At 39.9% G+C, this 20,282-nt stretch overlaps 1 protein-coding gene across 1 annotated transcript in view; it reads left to right on the top strand.

Annotated features, from left to right (window-relative positions):
- LOC115113192 (glutamate receptor ionotropic, delta-1-like) overlaps window positions 1–20,282 on the top strand; it is a 467,913-nt gene that overhangs the window by 416,609 nt on the left and 31,022 nt on the right. The window contains exons 10-12 of the mRNA XM_065012780.1: window positions 1,057–1,254; window positions 2,279–2,600; window positions 12,875–13,013. Coding sequence (XP_064868852.1) covers window positions 1,057–1,254; window positions 2,279–2,600; window positions 12,875–13,013 — 659 coding nt within the window. The remainder of the gene's footprint in view (window positions 1–1,056; window positions 1,255–2,278; window positions 2,601–12,874; window positions 13,014–20,282) is intronic.

The raw sequence follows: 20,282 nt of genomic DNA, 5'->3' as shown, positions 1-20,282 counted from the left end.
AATCATGTCGTAACCAAAAAAGTGTTTAACAAATCAAAATATAGTTAATAGTTGTTAAGTAGCTAAAAAGTAGTAAGTAGTTGAAAAGTTTCTTATTAGCTAAAATGCAAAAGTTGTCCATGATGAGATTTGAACTCGCAAACTTTGGGTTGCTAGGCATTCACGTTGTACGTCCACAGATCCACCCTTAAGTAACAATCTGTCTTATGTAACCATACCAAACGTACATTAACATATGATACTAATTAGAGTGTCTCGGATGTACCTTTATGTCTAGTCTATTAGACCAGGATGATTAACATACTACTACACGAGAAAATGTGAACATGTGAATTGTTCCAAAAACATGTAAAATTTGTAACATTTTATGTGAAATAATGTGATCTTCCACATGTGAAATAATGTTTTTTTTTCTGTAAGGGCAACCATACAATACAGCTCCTCCTTAGCTGCTTGTCCGCTACCATTCTGCTCTCTCTCTTCACACAAGATTTACCTGCCCCATTCTTATTCACATAGGTTCTGCTTGGCTCCCTCTCAGCAGCTCTGTTTAATTCATGTAGTCTTTCCAATCCACCCCAGCAGCTCTCCTCCTCAACTCTCTTTTCCACCCATTCAATTCATTCCTGACACTCTCCCATAAAGAAGAGCCATTGTTTGCCTCAGTACATCTATAATGGTAATTTCTGCCTGATTAAGTGTCACACGTCTCCACAACACCGGCTGTTACGGGTCAACAGATACCCAAGAAACTCTTTATGAAGATGACGTTTGACTTGTAGCAGGTCTTCATAAAGTTGTCACCCAAAAGTCCGAAATGACAAAAAAAAAATGTTTTCGGTTGAACTGGACCCGTTTATGAACCACCTTGGCATTCTGACAAATGATGGGACTACGATTTAATGCACACGGACACTTGTCAAATTTACAGTAGTGTTTAAACTTTTGGCTGCATGAATACTCTATATCTGTATGTTTTTGAGCCAAGGCATTTAGTCAAAGTAAAGTTGAACTTCTAAACCCAAATTATGTTGTGTTCTATATGTTATCCAACAGGAGGAACCCTTTGTGATGGTAGCTGAGAACATTCTTGGGCAACCTAAACGCTACAAAGGCTTCTCCATTGATGTTCTGGATGCTCTGGGCAAGATCCTGGGCTTCAAGTATGAGATTTACCAGGTGGCTGATGGAAAGTATGGAACCCCTACCTTCAACGGCTCCTGGAACGGCATGATAGGAGAGCTCATCAGTAAGGTAAGTCTGTCTACCGCTACTGGAGTTTGTACTGTTTGTTTTGGAGGTTGATCGATAGTTTGCTGTTGACTGCTCTGGTGACATCGTTTTTCCCAATTGCCACAATTCTTTCCTCCCTGAGTAGCTGACTGGAGCCTTAACACAGTGGAGTCCATTATAGTGTTGGTCTTCATGGAAAGATAGTCACTGCACAGTGTGATGACTCACTATTGTGGCAGATCTGTTAAGGCCAATGATGTTTGCATCAGAGTGGCTCCACTACAGTCTGGCCATCAGGCTGACAATCAGGCTGCTCCAGACAAAGCAGTAACCAGTGCAGGAGGGGCTTCAACTCAGCAGGCTAACAATGCTAACAGTAGGGCAGTGAGTGGGCAGGGAACAATTATATCACCCAATGGAGTAGAGAATCACCGGTAGAAGTAAGACTGAAGTGCAATGTGTAAGTCCCTGTAATTTCCTGTAAGTGAACTTGCTGCAGAGAATGCAACCCAGGTGAACTACTTTCCAGCCTTTCACGCTAACAGTACTTTGCGGACATTATCACTTCACAAAGGGAGAATTTATCTTTGATTATGGCCTTGAGATAGTGTTTATCCCAACAATCCAGACATGATTTGTGTCATAGGGTCCCACTCTATCAGCAGGTGTCCACAACCAGCGTTGATACCACTGTGAAATTAGAAAAAAAGATACTAGCAACATGTGGACTGTAAATCTGTCATGTGAGATTAGCCTTTACAATAAAGCTTTACAATAAAATAATTTAGTTAATTGGCATGTGGAATCTGTCTGGCCTCTATAGGTCTGCATGGCCTTCTGCTGTGTGAAATAGTTCTAGTTTCAAGCCCATATAACAATGGAAAGAGCGAAGGAAAAAGCCACAACAGACAGCTATTTTATAGTGATAACTTTTTTTCTGTGACCATGAAATGGCAAACATCAACAAACAGAGTATTATCTCAGAACCAACAGCTTGAATGTATTTTCAAGGCTGTAACTGATCTATCTCTCTATCCATGCACAGCGAGCAGACTTGGCAGTATCAGCCATCACTATAACTCCAGAGAGGGAGAGTGTGGTGGATTTCAGCAAGCGCTACTTGGACTACTCTGTGGGGATTCTGATGAGGAAGTCTGAGGAGAAGATCAATATCTTCTCTCTCCTGGCGCCCTTTGACCTGGCCGTTTGGGCGTGCATCGCAGCCGCCATCCCCGTGGTTGGTGTCATGATCTTCATCCTGAGGCGGGTCCAGTCGGTGCGTCCTGCAGGGGGACACCAGGCCACCTCTGTGTCCACCTCCCTCCAGAGCGCCATCTGGATTGTCTATGGAGCTTTTGTGCAGCAAGGTGAGCTTGGTACTGTGGCATCACAAGAGAGGAAAGAAGGGACACCAGCATCTTGCATCAAAGTCGCTTCATATGCAGTAAAATGCTTACTTGGTACAATATCACTGACAACAAAACAGTGACTTTTGACCGTTGGCAGCAATATGACACAAAGATAGATAGATCCATATATGTCTAGATAGACAGATATACACTACCAAACATTAGCAACAACTTTTGCACTCAGAACAGCATCAATTCATCGGGGCATGGATTCTACAAGGTGTCAAAAGCATTCCACAGGGACAATGGCCCATGTTGACTCTAGTGCTTCCCACAGTTGTGTCAAGTTGGCTGGATGTCCTTTGGGCTGTGCACCATTCTTGATACACACGGGAAACTGTTGAGCGTGACAAAGCCACCAGCGTTGCAGTTCCTGACACAAACCATTGCGCCTGGCACCTACTACCATACCCTGTTCAAAGGCACTTCAATATTTTGTCTTGTCCATTCACCCTCTGAATGGCACACATACACATTCCATGGATTTGAAAATGTAAAAATCCTTCTTTAACATGTCTCCTCCCCTTCATCTACACCGATTGAAGTGGATTTAACAAGTGACATCAACAATAGCTTTCACCTGGATTCACATGGTCATTTATGGAAAGAGTCCGTGTATAACCAGACATAAAAACAATAGAAAATACTTTTGTTTTGTCCTTATTAAATGCCACACATACAGGTAGCAGAGTTTTTTCATGTGAAGAATGGAGCCCATTTCCCACTCTAGCGTTTTAAAGGTGCCTTTGACCCAAAGAATATCAGGTTTTTGAGTCTGGTCCGGATCCAGGCATCTCAGTTGTGAATAAATGACTACTTCAGCAACCACTGTTAAACCCTCAACAGTGTCTAGCACAGTGGTCGCCAACTGTTCATCGCGATCGACTGGTCGATCTTCAAGGCATTCCTAAATCACTAAATATTTCTGTAGAAAAGCCAATGAACGATCAAGGTGTGTGCTCCTTTTTTAAAATCATTTTGAGCTGCTGCCGGTAGGTGCACTTGATTCAAAAGTCCTGCGCACCGGGTAAGCAAAGTGTTCCCGTGAAACAACGCCTACCCAAATCTGTGACTAAATCGAACGCACCTAGTGAGCTGCCCAATCGGATAGCTCAAATCACCGTGGCTACAGAGCTTCCATGACCCTGGCACAGCCAAGTTTAATACGTAAGATTTAATCACTTTTAAGAGAGACTGTCAACGAATACAGCAAAGAGCTGCTGTTTTTATGAGTGAGTTCATGTTTAGGTTTATATTCAGCACTGTCACTGTTTTTATTCTACACTATTACAAAACGCACTTCTCCATACTTCCGCTCCGGGCTGCAGCTGCAATGAATGAGTAGCCAAGTATCCAAGTATAGCCCTGCGTTTTATTATTATTAGAAACTCGTGTCGATTTTAATATTAAGGAATATTTAACTTTTTCTGGTCAGAGGAACAACCTGAATTTGTGCATGAGGCAGATGCAGTGCGATTTGAGTTTCACCATCAGGTGGAAGACGGTGTCCCCTCTCTCTGGTCAGTCTCACCGGAGGAAAGGGAGGAGAGAGCAGTGACAGTGAGAGGCGGTTGGGAAAAATTGTTTTGAGTGGTCATCCAACTCGGAATTCCAAGTAGGAAACTCTGGCATCTTTCTAGAGCTCCGACTTTTCAATCTGAAGATTACTGACGTCGTGATTTGACCTCCTTGACCATCAGATGCAGGTACCATCAGTCCAGTAAAAAATAAAAAGAAAGTGCTAAACCAACTGATCTATTTTGTTATCAAAGCTCGCTTAGTGAAATATAATATTGTCTGATTAACAATATTGGCAGGCCAATCATATAGCCAATATGCTGTGATAATGTATTAGGCCTACTGCCCAAACCTCATTCCTACAAAATTGTTGTGAGGGTAATGTAAAAAATAATAATCTGAACAGTAGATCTCAGCTTGCTTTTTGACTGCGAAAGTGATCTCGACTCAGAAAAGGTTGGTGACCACGGATCTAGCACTTTGCCATCTTTGGAGGATGACGTAAATGTGTTGGTAAATATGACAGCAGCCTTTTTAAGAAAATGATTGCGACCGCCCCACATTCTAACATTTTTAGGAATCCTCACTTTTTATGTTATGACAGTCAAGTGCAAATTAGTCTGACATAAATGTCTCTTATTTCACCACCACTAGTGAGATTTGGTTTTAATGTAGACGGGAGCACTGAATCCAGCTTCACACAGATATGAGCTGGTGAAGGGTACCATGGGTTTTAATGCTCGGGGGGAGACTGCAGGCTATTCCCTTTGAGTCAGGACCCAAAACTCCTCCCTAGTGACCCATGAATGCTTTGTCTGGAGCATTCGGTCACATGACAGCTTGATCAGCTTTCCGATTTCATTTACCGGCATGTCAGCTGAGCCAGGATCAGAGTCAAAAGGAGTTCTCTCCAATAAGAAATCTTTCCTCTGAATCCACTGATTCGGTCATCTGTAGAATGTTTTGGTATTTCCGCTGCAAGCTTGCGTCAGTACATTCAGTTTCCCAAATGTCTCTTACATAGACAAGGAGACACATTTACTTTTCATTACACAAAAAGTCAAGTCAGTTTAATTTACATCCATTTCAAAGATCTTTCCAACACTCCCTCTCCATAACCACAAAGCCTCGGTGTGAATTATAAACTGGGTGGTTTGAGCCCTGAATGATGATATGCTGAAAGCCAAGGTATTTCAGACCGTATACCACTGGTATGATAAAACATGTATTTTTACTGTTAAAATAGCGTTTGTAACCAGTTTATAATAGCAATCAAATTTTATTGGTCACATACACACATTTTGCAGATGTTATTGCAGGTGTAGCGAAATGTTTGTGTTCCTTGCTCGATCTGTCACCCCTGCTCTCGCTCTCCCTCTCTGCCCTTCATTATGCACACGGCATCATCATTACGCACAGCTGCGCAACATTGGACTCACCTGGACTCACCATTACTTTGTTGATTACCCCCACTTTATTTGTCTGCTCCTCACTTTGTTCCTTGTGTCAGCATTGATGTCGTTATTTTCCCCCTAACCAGATGCTGTTTCTGTCCTTTTTCATGTCGGTTGTTTATTAAATGTTCTCCCTGTACCTGCTTCTCGTCTCCAGCGTCGATCCTCCCAATATCTAATAATAAACAACCGGTCTACCGGTGTTTGACCAGTCGGCAAAAGCAAACATCACCTACGACAGAGAACGGTTGAATGTCAAGGGCAATGAATTCCATTATCTTGGCTTTAAAAGATTTAGCCTTTTAGTTGTTTCGCAGAAATTGTGTTACTCTTTCAAATGACTGCTCGATCCACACAGCAGACATTGTGGGCTAGTTTAGGAATGCTGTGTTGCACGTATAGCGCAAAATTTACGTGGCGTCATTACGTCATGTACCTACGTTATATAAGTGTGCACGTCAGCTTTGACATCGGTTTTGCACATCGGGGCGTTAAACTAGACATCAGCCGATACCGATTTTGGCATTTTTAGCTAATATTGGCCTATTCCGATATGTTCACCGATATATCGTGCATCCCTAATATAAATATTAGGGCGAGCAATGTCGGAGTGGCATTGACTAAATAACTGTAGAATAGAATACATATGAAATGAGTAAAGCAGTATCATCGCCTGACACGAATTAGCATAACGCAACGGACATAAATCTTCCTAGAAAATCTTCCTATTCATGAAAATCACAAGTGAAATATATTGGAACACAGCTTAGCCTTTTGTTAATCACCCTGTCATCTCAGATTTTCAAAATATGCTTTACAGCCAATGCTAGACAAGCATTTGTGTAAGTTTATCATAGACTAGCATAGCATTATGCCTTGCTAGCAGCAGGCAACCTTCACGAAAATCAGAAAAGCAATCAAATTGAATCATTTACCTTTCATGAACTTCGGATGTTTTCACTCACGAGACTCCCAGGCAGATAGCCAAAGTTCATTTTTTCCCAAAAGATTATTTTTGTAGGCGAAATAGCTCTGTTTGTTCTTCACGTTTGGCTGAGAAATTGCCCGGAAATTGCGGTCACCACCACGCCAAATAATATTCCAAATTAGCTCCATAATATCGTCAGAAACATGGCAAACATTGTTTATAATCAATCCTCAAGGTGTTTTTCTAATATCTATTCGATAATATATCCGTCGGGACAATTAGTTTTTCAATAGCACCGATTGGAGTAATGGCTACCTCTGTATTTTACGCGAGAATCTCTCTCGGAGCCACCATGTGACCACTTACGCAATGTGGCCGCCTACGACTATTCTTCAACAGAAATGCGTAAAACTACGTCACAATGCTGTAGACACCTTGGGGAATACGTAGAAAGTGTAAGCTCGTTGATGGCACATTCACAGCTGAATAGGGACTCAATGGAACGCAGCGCTTTCAAAACCTGGGGCACTTCCGGATTGGATTTTTCTCAGGCTTTCGCCTGCAACATCAGTTCTGTTATACTCACAGACAATATATTTACAGTTTTGGAAACGTTCGAGTGTTATCTATCCAAAGCTGTCAATTATATGCATATTCTAGCATCTTGTCCTGAAAAAAATATCACGTTTAAAACAGGAACGTTTTTTTTCCAAAAATTAAAATACTGTCCCCTAGTACCAACAGGTGAAAGGCATTGACGCTTATGGTTAGGTGCAGTTGTGCAACGATTGTGCTTTTTTCGCAAATGCGCTTTTGTTAAATCATCCACCGTTTGGCGAAGTTGGCTGTCTTTGTTAGGAAAAAATAGTTTTCACACAGTCCGCAACGAGCTAGGGGGCCCAAACTGCTGCATATATCCTGACTCTGTTGCAAGAGAAGTGACACAAAGAAATTCAAGTTAGCAGGCAATATTAACTAAATATGCAGGTTTAAAAATATATACTTGTGTATTGATTTTAAGAAAGGCATTGATGTTTAAGGTACATGTTGGAGCAATGACAGTCCTTTTTCGCGAATGCGCACCGCATCGATTATATGCAACGCAGGACACGCTAGATAAACTAGTAATATCATCAACCATGTGTAGTTAACAAGTGATTATGATGGATTGATTGATTGTTTTTTATAAATATAAGTTTAATGCTAGCTAGCAACTTACCTTGGCTTCTTACTGCATTCGCGTAACAGGCAGGCTCCTCGTGGACTGCAATGAGAGGTAGGTGGTTAGAGCGTTGGACGAGTTAACCGTACGGTTGCAAGATTGAATCCCAGAGCTGACAAGGTAAAAATATGTCGTTCTGCCCCTGAACATGGCAGTTAAACAAACCTTTCCAAGCTGTCATTGAAAATAAGAATGTGTTCTTAACTGACTTGCCTAGTTAAATAAAGGTGAAATAAAAAATACAAAACCAAAATGTGAAGAACATAAATCAATCAACTCTAATTAGCACATGTAGGACAATATGCAAGTGTGTGTGCATGGACTTTGCAGATGTATTCTCATATGTGCAGCACATAGTATTTTTTTACAGTCCTTCTTTGGGGGGCAGAATTGGCATCTCCTCCTGTTGCCTGCCTCAGCTGCAGCCTCAGGTGGATGAGGACAAGATTCAGCCCCCTGAACAGCTTTCAAAGTGCTACAGAGGCTGCTGTGTGGGGGAGGCACTCCCTTCTTTGAATGTGTGGGGTTACAAGTTCCTTTCCCAGCTGCTCCAGGAACACCCTCCCCTTGTTCCGCTTATCAGGCATCCAGGTAGGGTTGATCTTGTTCCATATCACGAAGGCATTGTATGAGGACACATCAATGATGTAATGGAAGATGACCAGGGGCTAACGGGCAGTCATCCTCCTGCAGCTGTATGTTCCAATCACCTTGTCCAGGTTGTCCACACCTCTTTTGTTGTGGTTGTCGTCCAGGATGATGGCTGGCTTCCTGTCCTCATGATCACGGATCTCAACTGTTTTGTGCAGTTTGCTCAGGAGGACCACATTCTTGTTCCTCTTTGAGAGGTAAGAAACTAGAGTGGGGTTCCATCTGTCACATCAAGCACAACCCGTATCCCCTGGTTCTTCTCCAGGCCTCCACTGGCCGGCTTTCCTGTGTAGACTTGCATCTTCCAAGTGTAGCTGGATTGTGCGTAACAGGCCACCCATTTCTTGATGCTGTACTTTGCTGGCTTGCTGGGCATATACTGCCAGGAAGGACAGCGACCTTTTAACAAAGGAGATTACTTCCAGTAATTAGTATCAGTGCCACAGAAAAAAAAAACATAAATCAATGATATTACAGCAACACATAAAATGAACAGTGAAAATCACTTACATTACAGATATGACAATAAAAATGTACCTCTGAATGGAACCAGTTGCTCATCCACTGTTACTTCAGGCCCTGGGTTGTAGAGGTATGGCAGATGCTCCACCCACTTCTCCCAGACCTCTCTTATGGCCGTCAGTTTGTCTTTCACGTGTCTTACAGGTCTTGACTCATGGTTATCCAATCGTAACATTCTTGAGAAAGACTTTCAGTTGCATCGTGACACTGAAATCCCCCTTCCTCTCTCTGGATCCCAGAGAGTACACGTAACCTCACCTCGGGACATATACACACCGCTAAGATTAGCAGCCCTATGTAGGCACGCAGGTCAATCTCATCCATCCTTTTCCAGTTTTTTCCATATTTACGGAAACTCTCCACATTTGTCATCTCCAGGATGATTTTTTTCGATGGCTGGTGTGATGAACATGTAGAATGTTGAGGCAATCTCCTAGCCATGGGCAACTTCATGTCTTGTGCGCCCTGGGGTCATCCTATTGATATTTTATGCTGCCATCCTGCCCTGGTTGTCATATGGTGACAAGGACCATGTTATTTTGCTGTTCTTTGACAAAAATGTGTGGATTTCTTCTTCATCTGAAGATGATGCATCATGCTCTGGGTTGTATTCTTCCCCATCTTCTTCTTCAGATACCTCCTCTTCTAAATAATTGTTCTCTAGTTCCTCTGATCTACAACCTGTTGGGCACTGAAACGTCCACTCATTGCTTTGGCAAAGAGAGAACCAGGGGGACTGTCATCTGCAGCACCTGTATTGCCTCTGCCTGCATTCCTCATCAGTGAACAATGCTTTCATGACATTTTTATTTTGTCTGAATTTTTAAATATTGTCTGTGAACTTGGAGGGGAGATGCTGCACATGCACAAGACAATTTTAGTTTCGTCTGAGTTCAATCAGTAGCACACAATCTCAATTTCTCATTGGTGTGGAAATTATTTTATAACTGCCGGGTCCAAAATGACCATAAGACAATCTTCGTACCCTGGTTGTGTACAGCTTTCATGGAAATAAAGGCGATGTTTCGCTTTTTTGTATGTTGGCGCCACTCTAGGAGAAGTCATCGAAGTTCTAATTAAAAATATATAATTTAGGAGGTTTTCTCTGCTGTTATACCACCCCCCCCCAACATTCTGCTGAAAAGGCAGTGCGGGGAAATTCAAAAATATATTTATTTAATATTTAACTTTCACACATTAACAAGTCCAGCAAATGAAACGAACGATTTTCTAGGAAGATTTATGTCCGTTGCGTTATGCTAATTCGTGTCAGGCGATGACACTGCTTTACTCATTTCATATGTATTCTATTCTACACGATCTACCCATCGTGTCCGATTTTTAAAATATTTTACAGCGAAAACACAACATATATTTATGTTAGATCACCACCAAATAAAAAAAAAACACAGCCATTTTTCCCAGCCAAAAAAGCAGAAATAGAGATAAAACTAATCACTAACCTTTGATAATCTTCATCAGATGACACTCATAGGACATTATGTTACAGAATACATTTATGTTTTGTTCGATAATGTGCATATTTATATCCACAAATCTCGGTTTACATTGGCGCCATGTTCAGAAATGCCTCCAAAATATCCGGAGTAATTACAGTAATTACAGAGAGCCACGTCATATAACAGAACAGAATACTCATCACAAACTTTGATGAAAGATAAATGTTTTACATATAGTTAAAGAAACACTTGTTCTTAATGCAACCGCTGTGTCAGATTTTTTTTAAACTTACCATGCAATAATCTGCATACCATGCAACAATAAAAAGCATACCATGCAATAATCTGAGACGGCACTCAGAAGTACACAACATTTCTCCGCCATGTTGGAGTCAACAGAAATACGAAATTACATCATAAATATTCCCTTACCTTTGATCTTTCATCAGAATGCAGTGCCAGGAATCCTAGTTCCGCAATATATCGTTGTTTTGTTCAATTTTGTACATTTGCTAGCACGTTTAGTTCACATGTCCAAACGCTGGCGCCGGTCCAGGCGAACGCGGACGAAAACTTCAAAAAGCTATATTCCAGGTCGAATAAACTGGTCAAATTAAGTAGAGAATCAATCTTCAGGATGTTGTTATCATATATATCCAATAACGTTCCAACCGGAGCATTCGTTTTTGTCTACAGAGTAATGGAACGCATGACGATATCACGAGTAATGCGCATGACCACAATTCAAACAGTTTTAGAAACTTCAGAGTGTTTTCTATCCAATAGTAATAATAATATGCATATATTAGCATCTGGGACAGAGTAGGAGGCAGTTCACTATGGGCACGCAATTCATCAAAAGTGAAAATGCTGCCCCCTATCCCTAAACAATTTAACTTAGTGGCGGCTTAACAAGGGTTAGGCAGTTTGATTAAACTCATTTGTAAGATAAATGTTTTAAAATGAAACATGTATGGAAACAGGTGAATTAACACTCCTCAGTTAGAAGGCTCAAGCAAGCTAAAACCCACATGGTAGCAAAATCTAACTAGCAGAAGTTAACAAGTTAGAAATTATTTAAACACACTTTGCTGTAGGCTACAATTTACTAGTTAACAAAAAATCATGTATGTCATATAAAATATATTCACCCCACCCAGTATTGTAATCAAAACTTACCAGAAAGCATTGTGTCCTTGGCTCAGACAGTGTAGTAGTGTGGGCTCAATAGCATCTCATTAGTGTGCAAGATCTTGAGAATCAGCTGCACATGTGACGGAAGAATGCGCTGTGCATGCAGAGAGTTGCAATTCCATTGAATTCGGGATAGTTTAACCAAAATATGCCACAAGACCTTGAATTGCCTTGTGTATCCCACAAAAAAGAAAAATTCAGGAAATTTACTGGAACGTTTCCGACCCTTCGCAACCCGAATACCAATGCATTAAATGCATTCCAGGTGACTACCTCATGAAGCTCATTGAGAGAATGCCAAGAGTGTGCAAAGCTGTTATCAAGGCAAAGGGTGGCTACTTTGAAGAATATAACATTTATTGTGATGTCTTTAACACTTTTTTTTATTACTGCATTACTGCATGGTTCCATATATATAATTTGCAAATAAATTCATAAAAAATCCTACAATGTGATTTTCTGGATTTTTTTCCCTCATTTTGTCTGTCATAGTTGAAGTGTACCTATGATGAAAATTACAGGCCTCTCTCATCTTTTTAAGTGGGAGAACTTGCACAATTGGTGGCTGACTAAATACTTTTTTGCCCACTGTATATATATTTTTTTTATATAACCCTATGGCATTTAGATTTTCCACAAACACCTCTCTGAAAGAATCTTCTAGAACCTCTTGACCTTGGTATTAGTGCCGCATGAACACAATATTACTCTGTTTTCTTATTTTTCTTTTTTGAAAAAGTCCTAAGGGTACATCATTGATAGTGACACTTGGAGACAAATGTATGCTTTTTTCTCACAACCTGAATCTCTCAGATGACATTTCTGTGGCTTTACTCTTCAAAATGATAATTCACATTGACATTTCCTCGTCCGCTTTCTGTGAATTTAGGCCATGTATGGAGACAGAGTGCTTAGACTTCTGCTACAGGAAGAGAGAGCCAGCTAGCTGCCTGGGCAAACAGTGGTAATGTGAGGGAGAGGGAATGAGAGGAAAAGCATTTGGTATAAAGAGGGTTAAAAAGAGAGACCGAAATTCAGTTAGAAAGATTACGATGAAGTGCTATGATACAGAGACAGGCGAGAGAGAGCAGAATAATTTAGAGGTCCTGAAAAATACAATTCCATTATAAAAAAAATCTACCAGCTCATTAGGATCAACAGGCTAAAACAAAACCGACAGAGTAATGGTGCAATAAGTTGTGATATCACAAACAATGAATCAAATCCACATAATATTGTTCAAGACTTCATACAATACATACTAACTTATCTTGTGTTTCTAGGGGGAGACTCCATCCTGGGTTCTGTGGCTCTACGTATCGTCATGGGCAGCTGGTGGCTTTTCACCCTCATTGTGTGTTCCTCCTACACGGCCAACCTGGCAGCCTACCTCACGGTATCCCGCATGGACAACGCTGTGCGGTACGTTATCAACTTATCAACCCTGTTGTACAGTGTATCCTTCTATCTTTAAGACTCATTGAATGATGTGGTGATTTTCTGGTGGTAAGTGTCTTCAACTGGCAAGGATACTGGTATGTCTTACTTTTTCCAGCATTGACCTGCACTGCCAATTTCCTGATGTTTTTTTGTCTTTGTGGGTTAGATCTCACCCATTTAGGCAAAATTAGACATACCAATAAACTCAAGTTGGGCAGGCTGTTGACATGTTATCTCTCTTATACAAGCCCATAAATATGGACCAAGTGTGATTCACACACACTGACAGACAATTGTAATTCCTAACCCACTCATTAAAATAAGTTTTCCCTCCTCAGTCCAAATGTTATTTGTTAATAAATCCAATTTAGCACACTCCTGTCTAAATAGAACATGTTGGTTACTGGGGAGAATGCTAAATAGCACCAAGATCCTTTATATCACAGCTTATTGTTCAATCATCTGTACCCCCAAACACCGTGCCCATTAGTACAAAAATATAATATTTGTAGACAACATATTTCTACTGCTCAGACACAATTATTATGTCTCTGTATACAGTTGAAGTCGGAAGTTTATGTACAGTTAGGTTGGAGTCATTAAAACTGTTTTTCAACCACTCCACACTTGTTCAACTATAGTTTCGGCAAATCAGTTAGGACATCTGCTTTGTGTATGACAAGTAATTTTTCCAACAATTGTTGAGACAGATTATTTCACTTATCATTCACTGTATCACAATTCCAGTGGGTTTACATACAAGTTTACATACACTAAGTTGACTGTGCCTTTAAACAGCTTGGAAAATTCCATAAAATGATGTCATGGCTTTAGAAGCTTCTGATAGGCTCATTGACATAATTTGAGTCAATTGGAGGTGGTTGTTGTTCAAGGCCTACCTTCAATGTTGATTGAAGCAACATCTCAAGACATCAGTCAGGAAGTTAAAGCTTGGTCGCAAATGGGTCTTCCAAATGGACAATGATCCCAAGCATAGTTCCAAAGTTGTGGCAAAATGACTTAAGGAAAACAAAGTCAAGGTATTGGAGTGGCCATCACAAAGCCCTGACCTCAATCTTATAGAACATTTGTGGGCAGAACTGAAAAAGTGTTTGCGAGCAAGGAGGCCTACCTACCTGACTCAGTTACACCAGCTCTGTCATGAGGAATGGGCCAAAATTCACTCAACTTTTTGTGGGAAGCTTGTGGAAGGCTACCCAAAAAGGTTTGACCCAAGTTAACTCAACATTGCCTTTAAATTGTTTATGTAAACTTCTGATCCACTGGGAATGTGATGAAAGAAATAAAAGCTGAAATAAATCATTCTCTACCATTATTTTGACATTTCACATTCTTAAAATAAAGTGGTGATCCTACTTGACCGAAGACAATGAGTTTTTAGGATTAAATGTGTAGGATTAAATGTCAGGAATTGTGAAACTGAGTTTAAATGTATTTGGCTAAGGTGTATGTAAACTTCCGACTTCAGCTGTAGCTGTTTAGAGTGGAAATGACACAGAGGAAGGAGAAAATTACAGAAGATATATCTGTATTGTCTTGGGGCCAAATCAAGACTCTAGAAAAAAGGAAAAGGGCGTGTGTACATGCATGCGTTCATATGTGCGTGTGTAAATCAAAGTGTTAATGTGTGTAAGTGGCAGGAAAGATTTAATCGATAAATGCTGTTTGCGCCATCAGCCAACATTTGCTTTCTTGAATCATTCCATAAACTAAATGTAATAAACTGGTGTGATAATTACTTATCATTCTTTATTTAAACATCAGAGAGCGTAATCACCATGCCTCAGGGTGGAGAGGTGATATTAAAGGACTGTGATTAAATGTATTGCTTCAGATTGATGATGTCTCTCTGCTGAACGATATGAGAAACTCCTATTCACACCGATTCACTAATTACTAATTACCAGTAACAAGGGTTTATTTGTGTGACATACAAAACATATAGACAATTGGCAAGTTATTAGACCTGGTCTGGAATACAGTCAAAAATGCACTGAGGAAAACCTGCACAGTAAAATGTCCCTTAGAACCTTCGAGAAACCTTACCAAAATAGACAGTACTGAGTAACTTCATGATAGCAGCATTGTCAGGGATGTTTTCGCCAAAACATTTCCAAATGCTCTTCCAACCAATTGAGACATGAAAATAGAGCTCTTTGACCATGTATACCTACTGTAACAAATGGTGGTGGATGTTATGGGGCTATTTTGCTTCTAATTGTGCTGGATTCCTTGTTAAGGTCAACGGGATCATGAGCTTTACCCAGTACCAGGACATTTTATCAAAAAACCTGGTTGCCTTTGCCAGGAGGCTGAAACTTGGCCTCAAGTGGATCTTCCAGCAAGACAATAACCCCAAGCCCCCATCAAAATCCTCAAATAAATGGTTAATTGACCACAAAATCAACATTTTGCAATGTCTCAGTCTGGTTTTTAAATTGAAGAGGGAAGTCCACAAGTACAGACAAATGATTTCAAGGATCTGGAAATATTATTTATGAAGGAATGGTCTAATATCCCTCCAAATGTCTTCTCCAATCTCATAAAACGTTTTAGAAAAAAAGGCTCAGTGCCGTTATCCTCGCAGGGTGAGGTATTGAAAGGTATTAGGGGTGCCAAAATTGTTGACCCCTACCTTTGAGATATTTAAGAAATTACTTGTTTATCAAAAGCTCTCCATTTTTTCAATTGTATTAGTATTAAACTATGTTTTCCCATTATTTTGATCATGCAATATACACTAAGTGTACATTAGGAAGATCTTCCTAATACTGACTCCCCCTTTTGTCCTCACAACAGCCTCAATTTGTCTTGGCATGGACTCTAAAAAGGTGTTGAAAGCATTCCACAGGGATGCTGGCCCAAAGGCATCTACAGTTTGTAATTTCAACTTGGAAATCTCAGACTTGATTTTCCCTAGTGAAAAATGTATAAACCCTTAGAAAAAATGTCCATTAATAATAATTCACATAATAATTCACATTTCCTTTAACTGCAGGATTATTTTCCTACTGTAGGAAACTGGCTCAAATGAAGATCCTATATCTGTAAATCCAATTAACAGTAATTTGGTATGTAGGCCCAAGGTACATCTCTTAACTTAGTTTGAGAAAAGCTAAGGGATTGGTTAAGCGATGGCTAAATTAATGAGAAATCAGATTTCACTTGTCCATTTAAATCCACCCAACAAGGGCCTATCAACTTGAAGCTTTTGGGGGTCATCAAATACATTACCATTATGAACCATGTTAAGTTTGGCATTGATATCTTTAAAAAAGGAAACTATTAACAATAACTTTTTTTACAATGTAAAGTTAATACTTAAAATAATCATACAAACTCTTCTTCTCAAGGACTGAAAGTCAGATTCACTCCAAATTTGGTATTTGCACTCATCACAATAGTCCCTATAGAGTTTGAGAAAATAACATTGATGCATACAAAGATGGCCACCTGTAGATGAATATAGCAAATACAGTAGTCCCGAGTGACGCAGTGGTCTAAGGCACTGCATCTCGGTGCAAGAGGTGTCACTACAGTCCTTGGTTTGAATCCAGGCTGTATCACATCTGGCTGTGATTGGGAGTCCCATATGGTAGTACACAATTGGCCCAGCGTCGTCTGGGTTTGGCTGTGATAGGCCGTCCTTGTAAATAAGAATTTGTTCTAAACTGACTTGCTAAGTTAAATAAAGGTTACATTTTACCTGGCCTTCACAACCCAATTGAAGTGTTTGGGATAGGTTGGACCGCAGAGTGACGGAAAAGCAGCCAACTAGTGCTCAGCATATGTGGGAACTTTTTTGGTTACTACATGATTCCATATGTGTTATTTCATAGTTTGATTTCTTCACTATTATTCTACAATGTAGAAATTAGTAAAAAAAAAAATAAGAAAAACCCTTGAATGAGTAGGTGTGTCCAAACTTTTGACTGGTACTGTATGCTAATATGCACAAAAAAATCTAAGCGATTAGTCAAAAGATGGCTGAATTGACAAATCATAAATAACAACGTGTCCATTTTAACCAGTGGTCAGCTCACAACACTTAAAATTCAAGCAGAGATCTATTGCTCAGAAAAAAGAAAAAAAAATGATTTAAAAAAACATAAGCCTATGCAACATTAACCAATTAAAAACAGTTCTGGAGTAAAGAGGTTTGTTCAGTAGGCTATAGGCCCAAGACAAATAGCCAACCAATCAGCCTGTTACCAACCCTTAGTAAACAAAAAGCACAAAAAAATTGTGCTTGATCAGATACAATGCTATTTCACAGTAAACAGACTTTCAGCACGCTTATAGGGAAGGGCACTCAACAAGCACAACACAAATGACTGATGATTGGCTGAGAGATTGATGATAAAATGATTGTGGGGGCTGTCTTGTTGGACTTCAGTGCAGCTTTTGACATTATCGATCATAGTCGGCTGCTGGAAAAACGTATGTGTTATGGCTTTACACCTCCTGCTAATATGTGGATATAGAGTTACTTGTCTAACAGAACACAGTTCATTAATGGAAGCCTCTCAAACATAATCCGGGTATAATCAGGAATTTTCCAGGGTAGCTGTTTAGGCCCCTTGCTTTTTTCAATTTTTATTAACGACATGCCACTGACTGAGTAAAGCCAGAGTGTCTATGTATGCGGATGACTCAACACTATACACTTAGGAAAATTGCAATTGGTTCAGAACAGGGCAGCACGGCTAGCCCTTGGATGTACACAGAGAGCTAATATTAATGTCAATCTCTCCTGGCTCTCAAAGTGGAGGAGAGATTGACTTCATCACTACTTGTATTTATAAGAGGTATTGACATGTTGAATGCACCGAGATGTCTGTCTAAACTACTGGCACACACCTCGTACACCCATGCATACCCCACAAAAAATGCAACAAGAGGTCTCTTCACAGTCCCCAAGTCCACCAGAACAGACTATGCGAGGCACACAGTAATACATAGAGCCATGACTACATGGAACTATATTCCACATCAAGTAACTGATGCAAGTAGTACAATTTAGATTTAATAAAACAGATAAAAACATCTTATGGAACAGCGGGGACTGTGAAGCAACACAAACATAGGCACACACACACACACACACACACACACACACACACACACACACACACACACACACACACACACACACACACACACACACACACACACACACACACACACACACACTATACACATGGATTTAGTACTGTAGATATGTGGTAGTGGTGGAGTAGGGGCCTGAGGGCACACAGTGTGTTGTGAATTCTGTGAATGTATTGTAATGTTTTAAAATTGTATAAGCTGCCTTAATTTTTCTGGACACCAGGAAGAGTAGTTGGTGCCTTGGCAGCAGCTAATGGGGATCTGTAATAAAATACAAATACAAGCTTTTCCCAACATCCGGTCCTTGACCATCCATAATAAATACAAATACAATATATTGGCTATGCTTGATTTGCCCTGACAAAGTTGTTCTTCTCAGACCATTTCAAAATTATATTTAAAAAATGTAGGTATATGATCACACTGGTAATAGATAATTTGTTGTATTTCTTGTGAGGCACAGCTGAGTGAGCATAATAATTAGTATTTTTTCTGGACTGATGGCCTGCATCTGATGGTCAGTCTGAGGGGAGGTAGCAGCGGTCACCCGACTCACCGTCCCTCCCCTCTCCTTGCCATCTCTGAGAAAAGGGGACCGTCTTCCAACTGATGGCAAAACTCAAGTCGCACGGCATTAATTCTCATGCACCAATTCATGTTACTCCTATGACCAGAGAAAGTGAAATATTCCTTGATATTAAAAAAGACAAGCTGCTAATAATAACAGCGCAAGCTTATCGGAATACTTTGCTATAGCCATTCGTTGCAACTGCAGTAGGGACAATACACTAATAAAAGTGTTAAACAAAGTGTTGACAGTACTGAATAACAACGCAAGACTGTATCGTTGGGTTTTTCACAGAAATGTTTGGTGATCAACAAGGAATGCCTTGAAGATCGACCAGTCGATCACGATTGACCGGTTGGTGACCACTGATTTAAACCAATGTAAATACAATCCACAGTTGCCTACCAACTTGAAACGTGTCATCGCTATCATGTCCCTAACATGAACCTCACTGAACTTAGTACTATGAAAAAACAGGGAAACTATTAACTCATTATTTGCATATGTAACGCTAATGCACAAAACCATCTTTTCCTCATGAACCATCCATACGATTCACTCCAGATTTGAATGGTTTTGAGTAGTTTTTGCATTCAAATTTGGCCGTAATGTACCTATAAATGCACATTAGCACATATACTAATGCTAAGAATATTTTTTACATCTGAACCATAATTCAGATTGACTCTAGATTTGCTATATTCACTCAATGATTTTCAGAATGATTAGCTGCTGCATTCAAAGTCAGCCACGCTACACCACTAGATGGCACGATATCACAGCAGAGCTATAAGAACTGAACTAATAGAAATGGAGCCATGACATTTGTTATGTAAACTTTATGTATGTCCTTAGAAGCTGTGCGAATATAAAGTTACTGCAACCTTAGATGGCTGCACCAGACTAGTTGTTGGCAGTATAGATGTCATTGGCACCATAGGCTACCAGAGTAATGACTAAATTGTAATTACTTCGCCAATATGGCCTATTTATTGCCTTACCTCCTTACTTCATTTGCACACACTGTATACAGATTTTTCTATTGTGTTTTTGACTGTACGTTTGTTTATCCCATGTGTAACTCTGTTTTTTTTTTTTGTCGCACTGCTTTGCCTTATCTTGGCCAGGTCACAGTTGTAAATGAGAACTTGTTCTCGACTGACCTAAATAAAGGTGAAATAAAAATAAAAAATAAAATAAAATAAATTGATCAAGTGGACTTTGTCTCATCCAAATTAATGTTACATTTAAATTATGCATACAATCAATGTGAAACATTGTGAAAGTAACGCTGAAAATATTAACAAACCATTAGTCGAATTGACCCCAGAATGGGTATATAAACTCAATAATTAAGTAATGACTTTAACAATGACATCTTCACTTGCGTCATCCTTGTAGTATTGAGAGGTCAACATGGTAATGCTTCCACTGATGGCACGGATAGGAAGAGTTCCTACATGATAGGGTGCTTGCTTTGTTATCCGACTGTCCTTTCTGTCATCCTTTTTTTGTTGCCTGCAGCTATATGCTGTTCTTATTTTCCTATGATA

This window comes from Oncorhynchus nerka, linkage group LG28 (assembly GCF_034236695.1).
Source record: "Oncorhynchus nerka isolate Pitt River linkage group LG28, Oner_Uvic_2.0, whole genome shotgun sequence".
Lineage (NCBI taxonomy): Eukaryota > Metazoa > Chordata > Actinopteri > Salmoniformes > Salmonidae > Oncorhynchus > Oncorhynchus nerka.
The sequence above is the reverse complement of the archived record's forward strand: the minus strand, read 5'-3'. Positions and strand labels throughout refer to the sequence as shown.